This window comes from Microcaecilia unicolor, chromosome 10, assembly GCF_901765095.1.
Source record: "Microcaecilia unicolor chromosome 10, aMicUni1.1, whole genome shotgun sequence".
NCBI classification, from domain to species: domain Eukaryota; kingdom Metazoa; phylum Chordata; class Amphibia; order Gymnophiona; family Siphonopidae; genus Microcaecilia; species Microcaecilia unicolor.
In genome coordinates this window covers 114,276,313-114,296,391 of record NC_044040.1, presented here as the reverse complement: position 1 = coordinate 114,296,391, position 20,079 = coordinate 114,276,313, and the positions used below count along the sequence as shown (strand labels likewise).

General features: G+C 42.5%; 1 protein-coding gene across 1 annotated transcript in view; it reads left to right on the top strand.

The window, feature by feature from the left end:
- The window catches only part of PAK2 (p21 (RAC1) activated kinase 2), a 745,824-nt gene that overhangs the window by 339,687 nt on the left and 386,058 nt on the right, over positions 1-20,079 (top strand). The window contains 1 exon segment of the mRNA XM_030216851.1: positions 13,171-13,283. Coding sequence (XP_030072711.1) covers positions 13,171-13,283 — 113 coding nt within the window.

Sequence of the window (20,079 nt, the reverse complement as noted above, 5' to 3'; positions counted from 1 at the left end):
ATGGGTGGGAGATACTGGGAATTTGGAAGGGATAGTGAGGGGGAGGTGATAGTGAATGGTGAGACTGGTGAGAATTTGAAATGAATAGATTTGGGAGTGGTTAGATGACTGGGATTATGAGTGAGAATGTGAAATGGCAGTAAGAGAGAGGGGTTGAAGTGTGGGAAGAGACTGAAATGGTGAGAATAATTTAAGGACTGGACAGCTGATGAGATTAATTGAAAAGGATAGGGGTGCTGTGGAAGGATATGAGAGAGAAAGGAGATGGATCTCTGAAGGGGCTGAGTGAGGGTGAAAATGGGCTTAAAAAGATGATGGGAGAGGCAGAGGGTAAGAGGTAGAATGGTCCTCAAGACAAGGGAAGGAATGGAGCTGGGCCTTATGAGGGGATGAGAGGCAGTGAAAAGTAGATGAGGGCTTGAGAGGGTGTGCACAGAAGACAGAAATGGGAGTCTAGGGAGTAGGTGAAAGATGGGGGGCTAGGAGACTGGGGGAAGGAGATAGAAAGGGGGCAATGGGATTGCTGGAAGAACTAGAAGGTTGGGAGAAAGGGATACAAATCATATGGGTGGATATAGAGACAGAGAAGAGCATTGAAAAAAGAAACTTAAAAAGATTAGTGTCAGATGTAGAGAAGGAAAGGAAGAAGGACAAGAGGAGAGAGAGAAAATTTGATTGAAAAAGTGAATCAGATTAGTTCCAACTCAATTAGAAAAGTGCCCAAATAACAACGATAGAAAAGAAAAATATTATTTTTACTTAATATTTTTAAAGGATTGGTATGTGTCTGCTTTGGGAAATGTGCGTCTTTTTTTTTTGTTGTATTTAACATAGTACAAGAGAAAAAGCATTTTTGTTTCTCTTTTACAAGTATTGTATTCCTTATAGAATCTGACTTTCTTGGAGGTCTCCATCTCAGTTTTTGCCTACATGATTTTTTTGTGGTTCCCTTTTCTGTATTAGATGAAAGTTTGCCTGTGTTTTGCATGTGTGAAGAATTCTGTTAGCATGTAGTGTCTGGTTAGGAATCTGTAAAAGTAGTAATTATGGCACTGTTTTTTCATGGATGGGTTAAAGCTGTTATGGTAAGTTTGCTATATAGAGTTTGAGTGTCTTTTTGCAGTGTCTTCTGTTACTTTGTAAAGTGTGTGGCCCTATTTGAAAGCAAGCTCTGGGGTAAGGGCCAGCAAAGGCAGCCCTTGTCACCCAAAATAAAAATGCTTACTACTAGTGGTCTCCACATCCTTAGAGTCCACCATACAAATAGAACTGCTTTAAACAAAGGGCTCCTTTTACTAAAGTACATTATTGGGATTTAGCATGCGCTAACAATTAACTTGTGCTAAGAAGCCCATTTTATTCCTATGGGCTTCTTAGCATTTAGCATGTGGTAACCATTAGCACACGCTAAATCCATTAGCACACCTTAGTTAAGGAGCCCAGTGTGTCTGGCAGTGCAAGGAGCGTGAGCTATTCCTTAGGTGGTGATCACAATTTGAATATTTTTTGTATGGCATGTTGGGGCACGTGGAGTTTTGTGATAAGAACTGGATTTATATTGATCTGACTAATTCAGTAGAGAATAGAGACTTCCACATACAAAAATTGTTGAATGATACTATCAATTATAACAATGGTTTTACTGGGTACTGAGACTTGGAAGGGAGGTTCCTTATACATAGAAGATTTTGGTGTGTTATTGATATTTAAAAATAGAGGGAGACGGGATGGAGGGGTATGATATGCAGAAATGTTGCTTTGGCTCTCCCCCACCTTGCCACCCTAAATATTTCTGTCTAGTGACATCACTGTGGAGAACAAATGTTCAAGTTGAACTTTGGATGTTGGAGGTTAGGAATATAAGATTAGCAATGGGTAGCTGCTGGAAGTACAGTAGAACACCAATTATCCAGACTATCTTCTGCAGAGGGTGGTCCGGATAATCATAAATCCAAATAATTGGACATATAAATTTCTGTAAAGAAAACAAGATTACAGCATTGCATATTAAACATTAGTTTTATTTTCATCAATATGTTTGCAGAAAAAAGTATAACACACAGTAGTTCTAATCAAAAAGTACTGTTTTTATAAGTAAATACAGTGCTGTATTTCTTGTACATACTTACATACTCATTATACACTATTGTATACTAAAAAAGTGAGTAATTCTTAATCGCTTCAAGGCCGATTTTCATTTCTCTGCTGCAAGATCACGTAGTCTTTTCAGAAAAAGGAGTTGGATTGCACTGTTTTCTTCCTGTTTTTCAGCCAAGCCATTGCTGTATTTAAACATTCAAAGGCTTCTGCACAGTGGCGTTCCTAGGCTGCCTGACACCCGGGGCGGATTGCCGATGCGCCCCCCCCCCCGGGTGCAGCGTGACCCCCCCACCGGCGAAATTACACCCTCCCCCCCCCCGGTACATTTTTACCTGCTGGGGGGGGGGGGGGTGCCGTGCGCCTGTTGGCCGAGTCCGCTCATTCCCTCCCTGCTGCTCCCTCTGCCCCGGAACAGGAAGTAACCCCCGCCCCCCCCCCCCCCCCCCCCCCCCCCCCAGCCCCCCTTGGTACGCCACTGCTTCTGCATGTGTCAGTCCAGCATCAGCATCAACCTGGTGATCATCAGTTTCTGGTTCTTCATGTTCCTTGTCCTGTACAGATTCCATAATTTCATCATTTGTTATGATCTGATACCCTGGATCATTTGCATCACTTCATATCCATTCGCTGACATTCTCAACATCACAATCAGAGCAACCAGGAACCTGTAGACAATCTCTGGCAATGTTTTTAAGGACATCTTCTTCTTCTCCCTCTCTGGGTCTTTCTTGTTTGTTTAGAATTATGTTCCACATGTTTTTCAGGGTTTGATTTTTAACTTGATTCCAAGCGTCAGCAACCATGTAGGAACAATCTTGTAGGTTCAGTTCTCTTATGAATTGGATCATGCCACTTTCAGTTTCTGTGTCAGCCAAAATAAGTTTTTTTTTTTTTTTTTTTTAGCATTTGTTTCCTGTAAAGTCATTTCAATGAAACAGTAACTCCTTGATTCATTGGCTGCGTTAAAGATGTCAGATTTGGTGGCAAAAAAGCACTTTGAATCTACCTTCCTCTCGCTCTAGGCTTTCAGCTGTAGCTCTAGGCTTTCAGCTGTAGGATGTGAATGTGCATTGTTCAACAATAAAATGCATCTCCTTGTTTCCCCGTACGAAGCTGAAATCTTTTCACCTCCAGTATAAAGCAAGTGTTGTACCAGTCGAGGAAAACATTGCAACTCATCCACGCCTTTTTTTCCCCGTTTCTTTACAACAATGGAAGGTTTATGTATGTTTTTGAATGCCTGAGGATTTTTAGATTTACTAATCAGCAGTAACTCCAACTTACGACTGCCAGTTACATTTCCCCTGTGTGACACGTTCTTTAGATGACTTGAATCCAGGAGCAGATTGCTCCTTGTGACTAACCAGTGATTTATTGGGGAGTGATTTCCAATTCAGACCTGTTTTGTCTGCATTATAAACACAATCAGATAAGGTCATTAAATAAAAGAAGAAAGTCATTAGTTGCTGGCAAATTTGCAGAAAGTTTCTCATCATGGATTTCAATTTGCCTTATTCTATGTTGGTGCTTGAAATTTCGAAGCCATTCAGTGATGGCTTTGGAATCCCCCTGATGCTGCTTATTGAAAAGTTGCCTTTTTTGCTAATAGTGGCCCAGAAATCGGATGGCCCAAGGATCTTTTTTGCAGTAACCAAAGATATAGAGCTTTATCCATCTTTTCATGGTTTTTCTGGAACAACTCCCTTCATCTTTTACAAAAACGGAAATGTAGTTTACAATAGCATCACTTTGTTTTTTTATGTCAGATATTGTTGATGTTCCTACACCATATTCTTCTGAAACATTTTCCCTGACACTCCCTTAATTTCTACAAAATATCAGTTTTCTGTTTTAATGACAAAATGTGCCTTTTTCTCCTTTTTACCATTTCCAAGCAGCGATAGCAAGGCTGTTTCCTCTGCCCTGTCCCCGCAAGAGCTGGGCAGAAAGGGCTTTTTTCTGCTGTTTATGAGTCAGGAAAGGGCAGGGCTTTTGTCTGCATAGACTGCGAGGATTGGCTGGGAAGGTATTGGCAGATAATGGGTCTGGATAATTGGATATCCGGATGATCGGCGTTCAGATAATCGGCATTCTGCTCTATTATTGTACTGTCACTACAGTAAAGCACTTCTCCTAATTCCATGCTTCCCCCCCGCAGCATGTGTTATAAATCATCATCCAGTCCAGCTAGTGGTGTCATACTCTGTGTGATCTGATTTATTATGTTTGATATTCCAGTTTAACATATTATTATCTATGATATATGATTTATTATTGTATATTTTAATTACAATATATAATTAAAAAAATAACACCAGTCAGTACAGACCTACAATATAAACATTATAACAGAAGCATAAACTGTAAAGCTAATAATTACCTTACCTCCATAATTTATGCAAACAGCTCAGTTTTTAGTACTTCTTCTAAAACACAGGTTATTTAGACTCTTTCCTGACCTACAGTGGGAGTGCATTCCAAAGGTATAGACCTGAATCACCAAAAACCTGACTTCTCATTATTGTCAACATGATCTGAAGTAATGGGGACAGTGTTAACAGCTCCTTTTGAGAAGTCCAAAGCACCAATACTGATTCTTAAAGCATGGAGGGCAATTCCAGTTAGAATCCCTGAGGGTGAATGGTAGGAGCCTATTCTATAACAAAACCTGGACGTGCAGGTTCTGTTATAGAATAATAATAAACTTGGAAATTTGGAATAGTAGCATAACTTGGTATCTGTGTGCATAACATTTAGGCGCCCGCACTTAAACCAGCCGTAGACCTGGTGTAAGTTTGGGTGCCTAAATGCAGCAGGGATGCACATAACTCACAGTATTCTATAAGTTACACATGTAACTATGGGCTCGGCCCATATGTACAACCCCATCCCCCTGTGCAAATATGCACTATGTAAGTTAAGCAGGTATTTCCAGAATAGCACTACTAGCTGTTGTATGGCTAAGTATAAAAATACACATGTAATTGCTAGTATTCTTGAAATTTATGTGCACAAGGGGTATGTAAATGTGGGTGCCTAGATAGTCTATATAAGAGTACTTTAAAAAAAAAAAAAAAAAAAGCTGTTTAATTTTGATTCTTTGCACCAACAAACTATAGAATTCCTTCAACAAGAGAGTAAGTAACATGGTCATTTTTCCCCTCAACAGTAAGCAGTTCAACAACAAGATTCTGAATCAGTCTTTTCTTGCCTTAGGCTCACCCAGTCTAGTGGCCCCCAAAACACCTAATTGGTGGTCGAACCCATTCCACCAGGGGAAGAAGGGAGGAAATTCTATTCCAACTATTTCCTTGTGCCCAAAATGAAAGGGGGATTTCGTCTCCTCCTAGACCTAAGGGCCCTGAACAAATATCTGGTCAAGAAAAGTTCAAGATGATTACCTGGTCACCCTTCTTACTACTATTTATCATCTATAGCGCTACTAGATGTATGCAGCACTGTACACCCTTCTTCCCATGAGTCAGAAAACTTATTGGCTATACTCTCTGGACCTAAAGGATACTTATATCCACATTCAGATACTTCCTATTCACAGAAAGTATCTCATTTTGAATAGGGAAACACTACTACCAGTATTGTTTTTTTCATTTTGGCCTCATGTTCGCTCCTGGAATGTTCACGAAATGCCTTGTCATAGTCGTGGCATCACTATGCAGACTGGGATATCAGGGTTCACTACTTGGATGATTGGCTGGTCAAGATCACATAAAGGAGGGATGCTCAACAGTCCATGTGGAGAACTGTTTGGGTGTTGGACCTACTAGTGTTCATTGTCAACTACCCCAAGCGCCATCTACTTCCCAGTACAGCAATTGGAGTCCTGCTAGACACAATACGGGCCTACCTTCTGCAGGCATAGGCGAATGCCTATGTTGCCATCGCTGCTCAAGTTCAGAGCAACCAGCAGGTCACAGCTTGACAAGTGTTGAGGCTGATGGTCCACATGGCCTTCACAGGTGATTTCACTCCCATGGCACACCTCGATTTGAGGAGCATACAATGGATCCTTGCTTCTCAATGATGCCAAGCCATGGGAAGCCTTGCTGATGTCATCATGGTAACCCGACAGCCCAGTCACTTCTCTGGTGGATGTTTAATCCCAATTTGATCCTGGGACTCCCATTCCAGACTCCTCCGCCTCGAAAGGTTTTGACCACTGATGCTTCCACTCTAGGGTGTAGTGTAATGTAGATGGGCTTCACACCCAGGGGATCTGGACCATTCAGGAGACCGAGTTCCAAATGAATCTCCTAGAGCTACAGGCAATCTGAAACGTGATAAAGGCTTTCATAGATCAGCTATTGAACCAAACTGTGCTAATTCAGATATAGTCAGGCTGCCTTGTGCCACAGGATCTTCCAAGAGTGGGGCACCCCCTTGGTGATATATGATATGATATTTATATTCTGCCAACTCCCCAGAAATAGGTTCAAAGCGAATTACAAAACAACCAAGTAAAACAAAGTCAAAAAAATGAACTTAATAAGAATTTCCTAAAAAGATATGTTTTTAGCTGCTTTTTAAAATTTAAGTAAGAAGGTAATCTTTTCAGCGCTGGTGGTAAAGCACACCAGATGTGAACTGCCTGATAAGTAAAGGATTTTTCCAAGAATTTTTATATTCCTGAAAAAGAAGGAAAAAAACCAATAATCTAGATGATACAGCTTGAGAAATACTAGGCTGAAGTGGAAAGGAAATTAGTCCTGTGAAGTATTTTGGACATGTACCATCAAATAATTTTAAAAAACAAACAGGCCAATTTAAAAGTGATACGCGCCTGAAAAGGTAACCAGTGCAACTTGATCAGGGAGGGAGTTGCCCTATGAAACTTCTTAAGATGAAATATCATTTTAGACGCAAAGTTCTGAAGCATGTGAAGCTATGAAGTCAACCGATCAGAGAGAACAATATAGTCCGTTACAGTAATCCAGATGAGATTAAACCAGAATAATTAATTGTTTCTCAGCAAAAAGGGAACACATTTTGCGAAGCTGTCAAAGTATAAAAAAAACCCAGTATGGACTGCTGCATTAACTTGAGGCTCTAAGGATAGGGTCGTATCTAAATAAAACTCCCAAAACTTTTGAAATTTGTTCTACTTTCAATGAAAAATTGTCAGGGTTAAAACTTCTGGCACTGAAACTTGGTTTTATGTTTAGATTTAAAACCATGAGTGCTACTATAACTTCCAATCAATATAATTAGAAATATTTAGCAACGTAGTTGATAAGTTATTATCCACTGGAATCAACAAAAACATATCATCAGCATAAGAAAATATTTTTGCATCATATTGTAAAAAGCCTTGATAGAAAGAAGTCACATTAAATAGCACTGGAGAGAGAGGAGACCCTTGGGAAACATCACATGGGGGCTTTCAAGAGGAGGACAAAACATCTTGAATTTTAACCTGATAGTGTCTATTTGACAAGAATTCTCTAAACCACTGTAAAACAGATCCTGTGATACCAAGAGCAGATAATTTAAATAAAAGTATATTAAAGTGCATAGTATCGAAAGCCGCCGTAAGATCAAACTGTAGCAAAACTACTGAACCAACCTCCCTGGAAAGTAATAACCTGGTTTCTGAAACCAATGATAGAGCTGTTTCAGTACTATGAAGAGACTTGAACCCGAATTGCAATGAATTGTGTAACTTAAAAAAATTATATAGCATTTCTGAAACAGTATCTTCAGACATTTTTACAAGCAAAGGAATGCTAGCTACTGGTCTGTAACTAGCTGGCAAAGATGATCTAAAGAACTATTTTTGAGAATGAGAGTTAACACAATTCCTTTTAATAAATCTGGGAAGTGTCCCATTGTAAACAAATCATTTAGTAAAGAGGGTAACCACTGAATAACTGGTGGATATCCAATAGGCAAGAAGAGGAGGATAGTTTCCTTAGTAAATATCTGACCTGCTTTTCAGCAGCTAACAAAACAGAAGACCATAGTCCATCAGTTAGGCCTAGCTTTCATCAAAATGTCTACCAATTTATCCAAGCTTGGTGGAATTAATGATCTAATCTTAGTTATCTTATTTGAAAAAAAAAGATGCCGTCATTAGCCAATGGACATGAATCTGGTCCATTACAAGAGGAAGATGTGGCAGATGTTAAATGTCTAAAAATCTGAAAAAGAGCCTTCTGATTAAGGTTAGAATTTCTGTGTGGCATGATAAGTACATTTAGCTGAAATAAGAGCAGATATGTAATGTTAAGAACATAAGCACCGCCATACTGGGAAAAGACCAATGGTCTATCAAGCCCAGCATTCTGTCTCTGACAGCGGCTAATCCAGGCTTCAAGAACCCGGCAACCCCCCCCCCCCCCCCCATTTTTTTAAAAAATAATGTTCAATGGACATCCCTCAGGAATCTGTCCAAACCCCCTTTAAACTCTGTAAGGCCAGCTGCTGTCACTACATTTTCCGGCAATGAGTTCCAGAGTCCAACTACACGCTGAGGAAAGAAAAACTTTCTCCTGTTTGTTTTAAATCTACCATATTCTAGCTTCATCTTGTGTCCCCTGGTTCTATTGTTTGAAAGTGTAAACAAATGCTTCACATCTGTCCGCTCTACTCCGCTCATTATCTTGTAGACTTCTATCATATCACCCCTCAGCCACCTTTTCTCCAAGCTGAAGAGCCCTAACCTTCTCAGCCTTTTCTCATAGGGAAGTGGTTCCATCCCTTTGATCATTTTTGTTGCCCTTCTCTGCACCTTCTCCAATTCCTTTATATCTTTTTTGAGATGTGACGACCAGAATTGGACACAATATTCAAGGTGCGGTCGCACCATGGAGCAATACAACGGCATTATAACATCCTTGTGTTTGTTTTCCATCCCATTTCCGACTTCTACAGCATCTCTGTCTGTTATCATGAGTACGTGAATCATTTTTGTCATTCATCTAAACATCAAGGTCTTTCAGTACTGCTCCAGACTCAGGACGGGGGGAGGGATATCTCCTGTACACATACCTTCCTAGTCCTCTGATAAGGAAAGCTTTACTAAACCTCAAGCAGGACTGAGGGACCATGATCCTCCTCATGTCCTATAGGCTGTGGCAGATCTAGTTCCCTCTTCTTCTGGGGTTGTCTTCCAGAAAATCGTGGAGATTGGACTGCTTTTCGGCCATCATCATGCAGATTGAGGGGTCTTTACTGCACCCCAACCTCCAGTTCCTGGCTTTGATGTCCTGGATGTTGAGAGCGTAGAATTTGTATCTCTGCAGCCGCCTGAGCGTGTCTCCAAGATCCTGTTGGCTTCCAGGAAAGATTCACTAAGAGGTATTATACTTTTAAATGGAGAAAATTTGCTATCTGGTGTGAGGGCAAGGCCCTAGGTCCTCTTACTTGCCCTGCACAAGACCTTCTTGAATACCTCCTACTCAGTTTGAGTCTGATCTGAAAACCAACTATTTAAGGGTTCACCTCTGTGTAGTAAGTGCTTATCACCATGTGCGAGGTAAGCTTATCTCTGTACAGCCTTTAGTTGTTCACTTCATGAGAGGTTTGCTGTTGACAAAGCTCCCCTATCAAGCCTCCTACCATGCCATAGGACCTCAGCATCATCCTCACCCAGCTGATAAGAGCTCTATTTGAGCCACTTGACTCATGTCATCTGAGGTACCTGACCTTGAAGTTCTTGTTTTTGATGGCACTCATTTCAGCTCGCAGGGTTAGTGAGCTTCAGGCCCTAGTAGCAGATCCATTTTATTCAGGGTTTCATCTTAACAGAGTAGTTCTCTGCATGCACCCTAAGTCTCTTCCTAAGGGAGTGACAGAGTTCCAACTTAATCATCGTCCTGCCAACATTCTTCACAAAATCTCATGCCCAACCTGGCAAAAGCACACAGAACACTTTGGACTGCAAGCAAGCCTTGACTTTCTGTCTGGAGGGGACTAAAGCTAATAGACAATCCACCCAGCTTTTTGTTTCTTTTGACACAAACAGAATGGGACAGCCATCAGTAAACTCACTTTATTCAATTGGCTAGCACTTATGTTCAGTTTGGGCTGTCTCTGGAGGGTTATATCATAGCTCACAATGTTAACCATTACTGCGTTGATAGCTCACTTGAGATCAGCCTCCATTGAGGAGATTTGCAAAGCTGTGACGTGGTCTTCAGTCCACACATTCACATCTCATTACTGTGTGAGCAGTATACCCGATGTGACAGCCAGTTTGGTCAGACAATCCTGCAGAATTTGTTTGGAGTCTAGAATCCAACTCCACCCTTCTAGGCCTATTCTTTTCTGTTCCAGGCTGCACCTTCACAAACAGGACTGTTTTTTTGTTGTAAGTCACAAACAGGACTGTTTTTTTGTTGTAAGTCCCTATTCACCATTGTTTGTTTTTGGTGAGCCTGGTAGCTAGGGACCCCACATATGAGAAACTAACCAGCTTATTTTCGAAAGAGACGGACGCCCATCTTCCGACACAAATTGGGAGATGGACGTCCATCTCAAAAACAGGTATAATCGAAAGCTGAATTTGGACGGCCCCAACTGCTTTCCGTCACGGGGACGGGCGAAATTCTCGGGGGCGTGGCCAAACGGTAGCAAAGGCGGGACAGGGGCGTTCCAGGGCGTGGTTAACAGATGGACCTCCGTGCCTGATAATGGAAAGAAGCAAGACGTCCCCGACAAGCATTTAGTCCACACAAAGTTGGTCCTGTTTTTTTCACGACCAAGCTTCCAAAAAGTGTCCAAACTGACCAGATGACCACCGGAGGGAATCGGGGATGATCTCCCCTGTCTCCCCCAGTGGTCACTAACCCCCTCCCACCCTAAAAAACAAACTGTTTAAATATTTTTTCCAGCCTCTATGTCAGCCTCAAATACCATACCTAGCTCCATGACAGCAGTATGCAGGTCCCCCGAGCAATTTTAGTTGGTGCTGCGCGGGACCCATGCAGAGAGCAAAAATCGGAAGAAAAAAAAACATGCAAGTGCAGTCAGGGACGTCCAAATTAAAACAATAGTAATAGGGGGATTCAAACAAGCCACCTTCTGATTACAAGACTTGTGCTCTAACCACTGCACCACTTATTCAGTAGCTTAGACATTCCTTCCCTTTCCATTAAGTCCCTCCAAGTTTCTGTCAGCCAATCACAGCTCATTTACCTGACATCAGTGTCAGCTAAACGAGCTGTGATTGGCTGACAGAAACTTGGAGGGACTTAATGGAAGGGGAAGGAGCTCTAGGCAGCTGAATAAGTGGTGCAGTGGTTAGAGCACAGGTCTTGTAATCAGAAGGTGGCTGGTTCAAATCCCACTATTACTATTGTTTTTATTTGGACGTCCCTGACTGCACTTGCATGTTTTTTTTTTCTTCCGATTTTTGCTCTCTGCATGGGTCCCGTGCAGCACCAGCTAAACTAAAATTGCTCTGGTTCAAATCCCCCTATTACTATTGTTTTAATTTGGACGTCCCTGACTGCACTTGCATGTTTTTTTTTGGACGTCCCTGACTGCACTTGCATGGTTTTTTTTCCTTCCGATTTTTGCTCTCTGCATGGGTCCCGTGCAGCACCAACTAAACTAAAATTGCTCCGGGGACCTGCATACTGCTGTCATGGAGCTAGGTATGATATTCGAGGCTGGCATAGAGGCATCTCAGGGGGACCAGTGCACTACGAATGCTGGCCCCTCCCACGACCAAATGGCTTGGATTAGGTCTGTTTTTGAGATGGCCGGCAGCGGTTTCAATTATCGCTGAAAACCGCGGACGGCCATCTCTAGGTCCAGCGATCTCACCATTTGTGTCGTCTATCTCTAGAGTCGACACAAATGATGGGATTTCAGCGGGCCGAACCATATAATCGAAACCGAAGATGGACGGCCATCTCGTTTCGATTTACGGTTCGCTCCGCTCTTCACGGAGCCGTCTCCGGAGATGGACGTTTTTACACATGGGCGTTCGCGTTCGATTATGCCCCTCTAAGTGTCCTCAGAGAAAGCAAAGTTATTCACCTATAGTAGGTGTTCTTCGAGGACAGCAGTACTAGTATTCTCACATACCCTCCCACCCCAAAGGAATTGTATTCTTTATACTTTTTGATCAAACTGAGGGTCCCACGGTACTCAGGCTGGCAAAAAGGCACCCATGCATGCATGGTATAGGCCTGCCAAAGGCTTTGTTTTTGCAATAAACAATGAATAGCATCCGCACAGTGGCTCCATTGGGGACATTACCCACATATGAGAATACTAGCCCTGCTGTCCCAGGAAGAAATCTGCTACAGGTGAGTAACTTCACTTTTCAGTTGATAATGTAACTGGCTAAAGAGCAGCAGGTCTTATGTATAATGAAATGCTGTCCACTTATCTTGAAATCTTTCTAAGACAATTCTACAAAAGTTTTCTACTTTGACACATGGTTTACTGTACTGCTTTCATTAGAGAACAGCAATTATAGAAAAACAATTAGTGTTTATTTTGTGATAGATATTTCTCAGGCATTTGTTGTTTCAAAGCTTTAAAGCATCATATCATATACAACAGTCCACTAACTTATTGTTTAAGTGAACATCTTACACCAGCATGTAGTTATTACAGAAACAATATTGTGAACATTACTAATAGGCTTTTCAAGATCATGTCATAGTGGATACTTGTGTCTTTAATAGGCGACTGTGGATCTGGCTCATTGGCTAGAGGAGTCCCAGGAGCCTGCAGGTTTTGTCCGTCAACAGCATGATTATATCATGTTTGATTGCTACTTTATTATTTTTTACTGTATTTTTTTCTCATTATGTTGTATATAGCTGCTATTATGGTGACTTTAAAAAAAAATGCTTTTAATGCTTGCTAACAGAGATTTTTGATTAGCGGTATGTCAAACATGAAACTTAGAGGAAAAAAAATAAAAACCCATATCAAATTTTTTTTAGTTATAACACATGAGAAGTGTTATACATTCTTACATAAAAGGTTTGGATTTAGGAAGAAATGAATATTTGTATGTCATGTTATGAAACACTTTTGCTTGTCTTATCACCTCTTCTCAGGCATTTTCTTTTTCTGCAATATTTCATCCAGGTTGCTATTAAACAGATAAACTTGCAGAAGCAACCCAAGAAAGAGCTGATAATCAATGAGATTCTGGTGATGAAAGAGTTAAAAAATCCCAATATCGTCAACTTCTTAGACAGGTAAAAGTATAGAAAGTTGTAGGAAATTAAATTATTGGTCATGGTAGGAGGGATGGAAAGATTAATTTTGGGCGATAACATGGATTATAATGGGTGTTATCAGATTTGTTTATCCTTAATTTCTTTTTCAGTCAAAGGCTCTTGTAGATTAGCTTATTCACTGTTATGTGGGGGTTAACGGAGATAGCTTGAGTCCTGATGAAATGCTTATGAGGTTATTTACTAATGATTATTGTGCCGTAATTAAATAACATGTGGATAGCTTCAACAACCATTAGTAAATGTACCCTTTACTGAAACTATTTTCCTGCTTTTCTAAAATTCTCTTGATTTACCACTTCCCACACAAATGAAATTAGGTCATGCACTGCTGAAGATAACCTAGTTTATTGTATTTTTTCATATATTCAAATATGGTTGCCATTAGCCATGAATTGCAGTGAGAGAGAAGTGGTTCAGCTGCAGTGAATAAAAGTAAAAATATGATTAATCGACTTCCATTAACGTCAGCAGACAGTTATGGTAGTGTGAGACCAGAGTTCTGGAAACAAATATGCTAATTCCCGGAACCCCCCCCCCCCCCCCCCCCCCCACACACACACACAAGAGAACAAAACGGAGGTTATTAATCCTCTCCCATTCCTTCAGCCACAGATTATGTTGGTTAAAAAGAGAATTGATGCAAAGGTGACACGGGAGGATTGAAGAGTACGTGAGCTGCAGCAATGTTGGTGCAGGCAGTAATAGGAGAAAGCGCATTGAAAGATGCGCTGTTGCAGGGCCCACAACATCTTTGGAACACAAAAGAAAACATGGTGCAGCTAGAGAAAGTAGAAAGGATATTGCTGACTTGGCTTATCTGGTTGGCTGGAGGAGGTGGACAGGAGGGTTGAAGAACAAGAAGAGGTGGTAACAGACCCCAATGCATAACCCAAGATTTGCAGAAAAAACATACAGACCTCCTGGGGCTGTAAGAGCAAATCAGATATAAACCACCTCTTATGGGACAGTGCATATGGAATATTTTGTAAGCACTCTGGATTGATAGATTATGGTGTCAGCACTCTGGATTGATAGATTATGGTGTCAGCACTCTGGATTGATAGATTATGGTGCCATGTCCCCTGATTGAGCAAATCTAAGTCCTTAGCTCCTGGAAGCACTGACAAGCAAATGATACAAGCCCCAAATAATAAACTAAAAGCAGGTCTTTTTTACAAGCAAGTGAAACAATCAAAAATAAAATAAAGGTAATTAGAATGTAAGAACTATGTACAATTGCTAGGTAGCTCAGAGAGAAACAATAGATAAACGTTCATTAAATGTTTTTCTGTGTGAACACTTATCAGAAATGGTTCATAGTAAACACACATTCCCCTAGGTCCACAAACTGGACTACCTAATTATTAGCCTATAGCACTACAGATGATGAAACAGGCTTCCTCTCCCTCGGCTGGAGATACAGGTCAGCAGGTGATCATACTGGCAGGCAAGCTCTGAAATGTGCCAGTAGTACAGAGTTGAATAGAGTTCAGTGGAATTCACAAGCTAATGAGCACATGAGACCATGACAGCTTGGGAACTGATGATAGCACTAGACCACCTTTGATCCCCAGTGATGCCCTTTATATATGGTTCTGCCAAGGGCAGTGTTCCTGAAGATAAGATAAACAGTTCATTTTGTTCTGGTCATTCTGATTTGAAAAACCACAAGAGCAGACAGAGGAAGTGACGTCATCCCTAGAGATCGCAGCTTGCATGTTTTGGTTCCTTTCATGTTATGGGCTCTTTACACTTTCTCACATATAATATGCGGGGTTTGAACTCCCCTCAAAAAAGGCGCTTACTTTTTAAGGAGGCAGGTAGGGCCAAAATAGATGTGGGTTTCGTGCAGGAAGCACATCTGTTACCATCCCGTGTTTCCCTCTTACAGCGTGCTGATTTCCCTGTGGTGGTTCAGGCTTCCAATAGATTGCGTAAAAAAAACTAATGGTGTGGGGATTTTGGTGCATAAAATAGTTTGATTTGTCCTTCCGGGAAACTGTGGTGGACCCTGAAGACCGTTAATATTTTTGTGAAAGCAGAGTTAAATGGGCTGCTCTATACTTTAGTGAATGTTTACGCTCCTAGTTCGGACAGGGGGCATTTTTTGAGACGTTGCTTCCTAAACTTCTATCCTTTAGAGGGGGTATTTTTAATCTCACCTGTCACCCCTTGCTGGACACCTCTTCTCTGAGAATTCAGTATGCATAAAATAGATTGCGCATAGTTGCGTAGCTTTATGGATCACTTTGGTTTGGAAGATGTCTGGGCGTCTTTATCATCCTGGTGAGCGAGATTACTCTTTCTATTTGGTAATGCATGATTCTTACACTCGCATTGACTTACAGCTGATGGAACAAGATCAGTGCCTATTGGTCTCTCAGGTAGGGAATAAACCTAGGGTCTGGTCTGATCATGCCCCCGATTTCTTTGGTTATACATCAATCTGGGGGGTGAGAGGGTAGGAGATTTTGGCATCTTAATGATTCATTATTGGTGGATCCGCAGCTCCTTCAGCCATTGGAGATGGATTTCAAGGAATATTTTGTATTTAATATTACGGATGCCTTGAGTCCGGTGGTTCTTTGGGGAGGATTTACGGCATTGCACGTGGTATTTGTATCTCATGTCAGGCTCATAGGACTAATCTGTGGAACCAGCAGCGTATCCAGCTTCGCTGTCATAAGTACATAAGTATTGCCACACTGGGACAGACCAAAGGTCCATCAAGCCCAGCATCCTGTTTCCAACAGTGGCCAATCCAGGTTACAAATACCTGGCAAGATCCCGAAAAAGTTCAATACATTTTATGCTGCTTATCCCAGAAATAAGCAGTGGATTTTCCCAAGTCAATTTAATAATCGTCTAAGCTAACCACCATTACCACATTCTCTGGCAGCGAATTCAAGAGTTTAATTACACGTTGTGTGAAGAAAGATTTTCTCCAATTCGTATTAAATTTACTACTTTGTAGCTTCATTGCATGACCCCCAAGTCCTAGTATTTTTGGAAAGAGTAAACAAACGATTCACGTCTACCCGTTCCATTCCACTCATTATTTTATAGACCTCTATCATATCTCCCTATGGCCATCTTTTCTCCAAGCTGAAGAGCCCTAGACGCTTCAGCCTTTCCTCATAGGGAAGTTGTCCCATCCCCGTTATCATTTTCGTCACCCTTCTCTGTACCTTTTCTAATTCCACAACATCTTTTTTGCGATGCTGTGACCAGAATTGAACACAATATTCAAGGTGCGGTCACACCATGGACCGATACAAAGGCATTATAACGTCCTCAATTTTGTTTTCCTTTCCTAATAATACCTAACATTCTATTTGCTTTCTTATCTGCCACAGCACACTGAGCAGAAGGTTTCAACGTATTATCAACAACGACGCCGAGATCCCTTTCTTGGTCGGTGACTCCTAATGTTGAACCTTGCATTACATAGCTATAGTTCGGGTTCCTCTTTTCCACATGCATCACTTTGCACTTGCTTACATTAAACATCATCTGCCATGGACTTCCGGTTGGGCCATGGAGGAGTGAGGAAGCGGGTTCTCGCTGCTCCGAAGCGCCCGTTAAGGCCTGCACTCAGCAACCGCCTCTTTGTCTCCCTGAAAGGTTGCGTTCGGGTTGACGGAGCGAGTGGTGGCTGGAGTGATTGAGGAGAAATCAGTGCCAGGTGAGAATGGCAGCAAAATCGTCTAAAAAAGACTAAGGAGAAGGGGCGAATGGCGGAGCCAAAAATGGCGGACAAGAGTCAGCCGCCATCGCCAAGCTCCCAGTGGGCTGCTGAAATAATCAAAGATGTGTCGGAGGCGGTGGAGCAGACAGTGGACTGCAAGTTCCAAAAAATCCCGGACAAGCTCGATGGGATGGAAGAGAGACAAGCGGATTTGGTAGCAGATATCAGGGAGGTACAGCAGAGAGTGAGCACAGTGGAGGACACGATGCAGCAGTCAGAGGAGAACCCTGTGCTAAGCAAGCAGATAGCGGCATTAGAGGAGAAGCTCGAGGACGCTGAAAATCGGTCTCGCCGCAACAATCTTAGGTTGGTGGGTCTCCCGGAGGCACTGGGGGACTGTGATCTCCGGAGATTTTTGGAAGAATGGCTACCGGAGGCGGTGGGGCTCACAGAAATGGCGGGAGAATTTAGAGTTGAAAGAGCTCACAAGTTGGGCCAACGTCGAGTGGGAGAAGCTCGTCCTCGGGTGGCGATCCTTAAAATCTTAAATTATGCGCACAAAATGAAGATCTTGCAGGTTTTGTGAGGAGGCAAATAGCTGTGTTACCAGGACAAACAAATCTTATGCTTTCAAGACAATTCAGCACAGGTGGCGGTGGCCCGAAAAGCATTTGTGCTGGTGTGCTCCAAACTATATGATCTAAACGCTCGCTTTAGCCTTATATACCCAGCAAAGCTAAAAGTAATTGACGGTGACAAAGTGGTTTTCTTCGAGCGGGTGGAAGAGGCACGAGCTTTCCTAGAGAAAATGGCGGCCAAGAGATCAGAGCCTGCATGAGATGGAATGTGGAGGAAGCAGATTCAGGACAGAGATCAGCAAATGTCGTTTGTGGTGTGTTGGTGAGCGGTCCTGGCTGAAGATATTGATGGGACAATTGATAATAAAAGGTTGGGGGGGGGGGTTATACTATGTATTGGAGGGGTGTGTGACAATTTTGAAATGTTTACTGTTGGTTACACCTTGGGTGGTTTCAATGGTTAATTTTGGTTGGAAGGGGTAGAATATAAAGCCTGGTTTAGGGTTATGATGATGGAGGATTGTTGGTCAGGATGTGTGAGGGACAGGGTGTTAGGGAGAGTAAGGGAGGGTGGATGATGAAGCTCTCGTTACATGTAGTACTGGACAGTGTGTTGAAGTGGAGGAGTGGCCTAGTAGTTAGGGTGGTGGACTTTGGTCCTGAGGAACTGAGTTCAATTCCCACTTCCGGGCACAGGCAGCTCCTTGCGACTCTGGGCAAGTCACTTAACCCTCCATTGCCCCATGTAAGCCGCATTGAGCCTGCCATGAGTGGGAAAGCGCGGGGTACAAAAATGTAACTTAAAAAAAAAAGTTTGTGGGCAGAGGGTGGGAGGCTGTTGTGGGCTAGTGGAAGGTTGGGCAGGGGAGTGAAGTAGATTGGAGGAGTAACTGGTTGAATGAGAGAGTGTGTGGCTTTGCTGGTGGTGGTAGGGATGATCAATCAGTGACGGTCACGAGCTGAGGCGGGTATAAGGATGATAGAGATGGGTGGAGTGGGTGGAGATGGGGAGCACACGAGGGATATGGTGGGGATAGGAAAGGAGAAGGGGCTGGGAGGGGATGCGTGAGTGATGGTTGGATATTAAGGTAACGTGAAGTCTTATGAGGGGGAATGGTTCTGGTGTTGAAGAGAAGCAGCAGGGGGTAAAGAGGTTCATCTAACATGAGGGAGAGGGCGTCTTTGAGGGATCTGCAAGTGGTTGCGGAACGATGGAGTAAAGATGTGGGACGGCCGGTCTCCCAGAAGTTGCTAAGGGAAGCCTTGCAGAGTGGTACCAAATTGGTGCACAGTGCTGAGTTGCAGGAGTGCAATTTTAGATCAGTTCATAGGGCGTACTTTTCCCAGAGACAGGCCTTTCACGCGGGGATAGTTGAGTCGCAGGGTTGCTTTAAATGTACGGGCTGAGGCTACGTTATACCATGGCTTGTGGCAATGTAGGCGGGTTAGCATGTATTGGTCTGCAATATTCCAGTTTTTGCAGGAAGTGCTGGGGCGAAGGTTTACGCTAACGTATGAAAAGGCTTTATTTAGCTCAATTGGGTCATGGCAAGTGGGTACTAGAGGGGAAAAGGTGTTTTTGGGGAAGGCCTGCATTCTGAGGAGAAAGTGCATATTTTTGTATTGGACTCAGGATCACCCCCCTCCTTTTGGCATTGGAGGAATAAACTACATGAACTAATGATTTTGGAAGCTAGGGGGGCGGGTGTGTCTCTAGGAAGGCAGCGGAGGTTTTTGGAAGTGTGGGAGGTGTATCTGAATAGAATATCACCAAGGGCGTGCAATCAAATATTGAACAGGCTTCCCTGGAATAGTTAAAGGAAGTAGGAGGTAGTGGAGCATTGCACTGGGGGGGGGGGGGGGGGGGGAGAGAGAGGGGGAGGGTTGTCGGGACACTAGGAGGGTTAGGGACTGTCTGAGTATTTGTTGTCTAAGGGGAATAGGGGTAAGGGTTTGGGGTAGTTTGCGGCTGTTGTTGTGGGGAGTCTGGGGGGAATGATACATAAAAAGATGACACATGAATAGGGATGTTGTTATATTGGGTCTCTGGGGGTTATCAGAGTCCAGGCCCTTAGAGACCTAGTACTATGGCCTGCGGAGGGGAGGGGGGTTGAGGGAGGCTACAGGGACATAGCTAAGGGAATATATCCTGTTTGAGTTGTTTGTTGTCTTCCCTTGATTTTCAACTTTGGGTAGGTGAATGGAGACTGGGGTTTGGGGGGATAGACTTAATACAAAAAGTAGACGAGGGTTTCCAATTGCATGTTTTGTATTCGTGATATTTCGTCATGTATTGGTTAAAGAAAATTTGTGTATGTATTGGAGAGTCATTAATAAAATTGTTGGAAGTTAGAATAGAGGGGTGGGTGGGGTGGGGATAAAATGTTAAAAAATTGATGACGAACTGTAGCAATTTGGCTCAACAGAGTACATTTTCATATATGAGTCTGTATATTCAGACTGTGGAATGTGTTTCCTTTGCATTGTC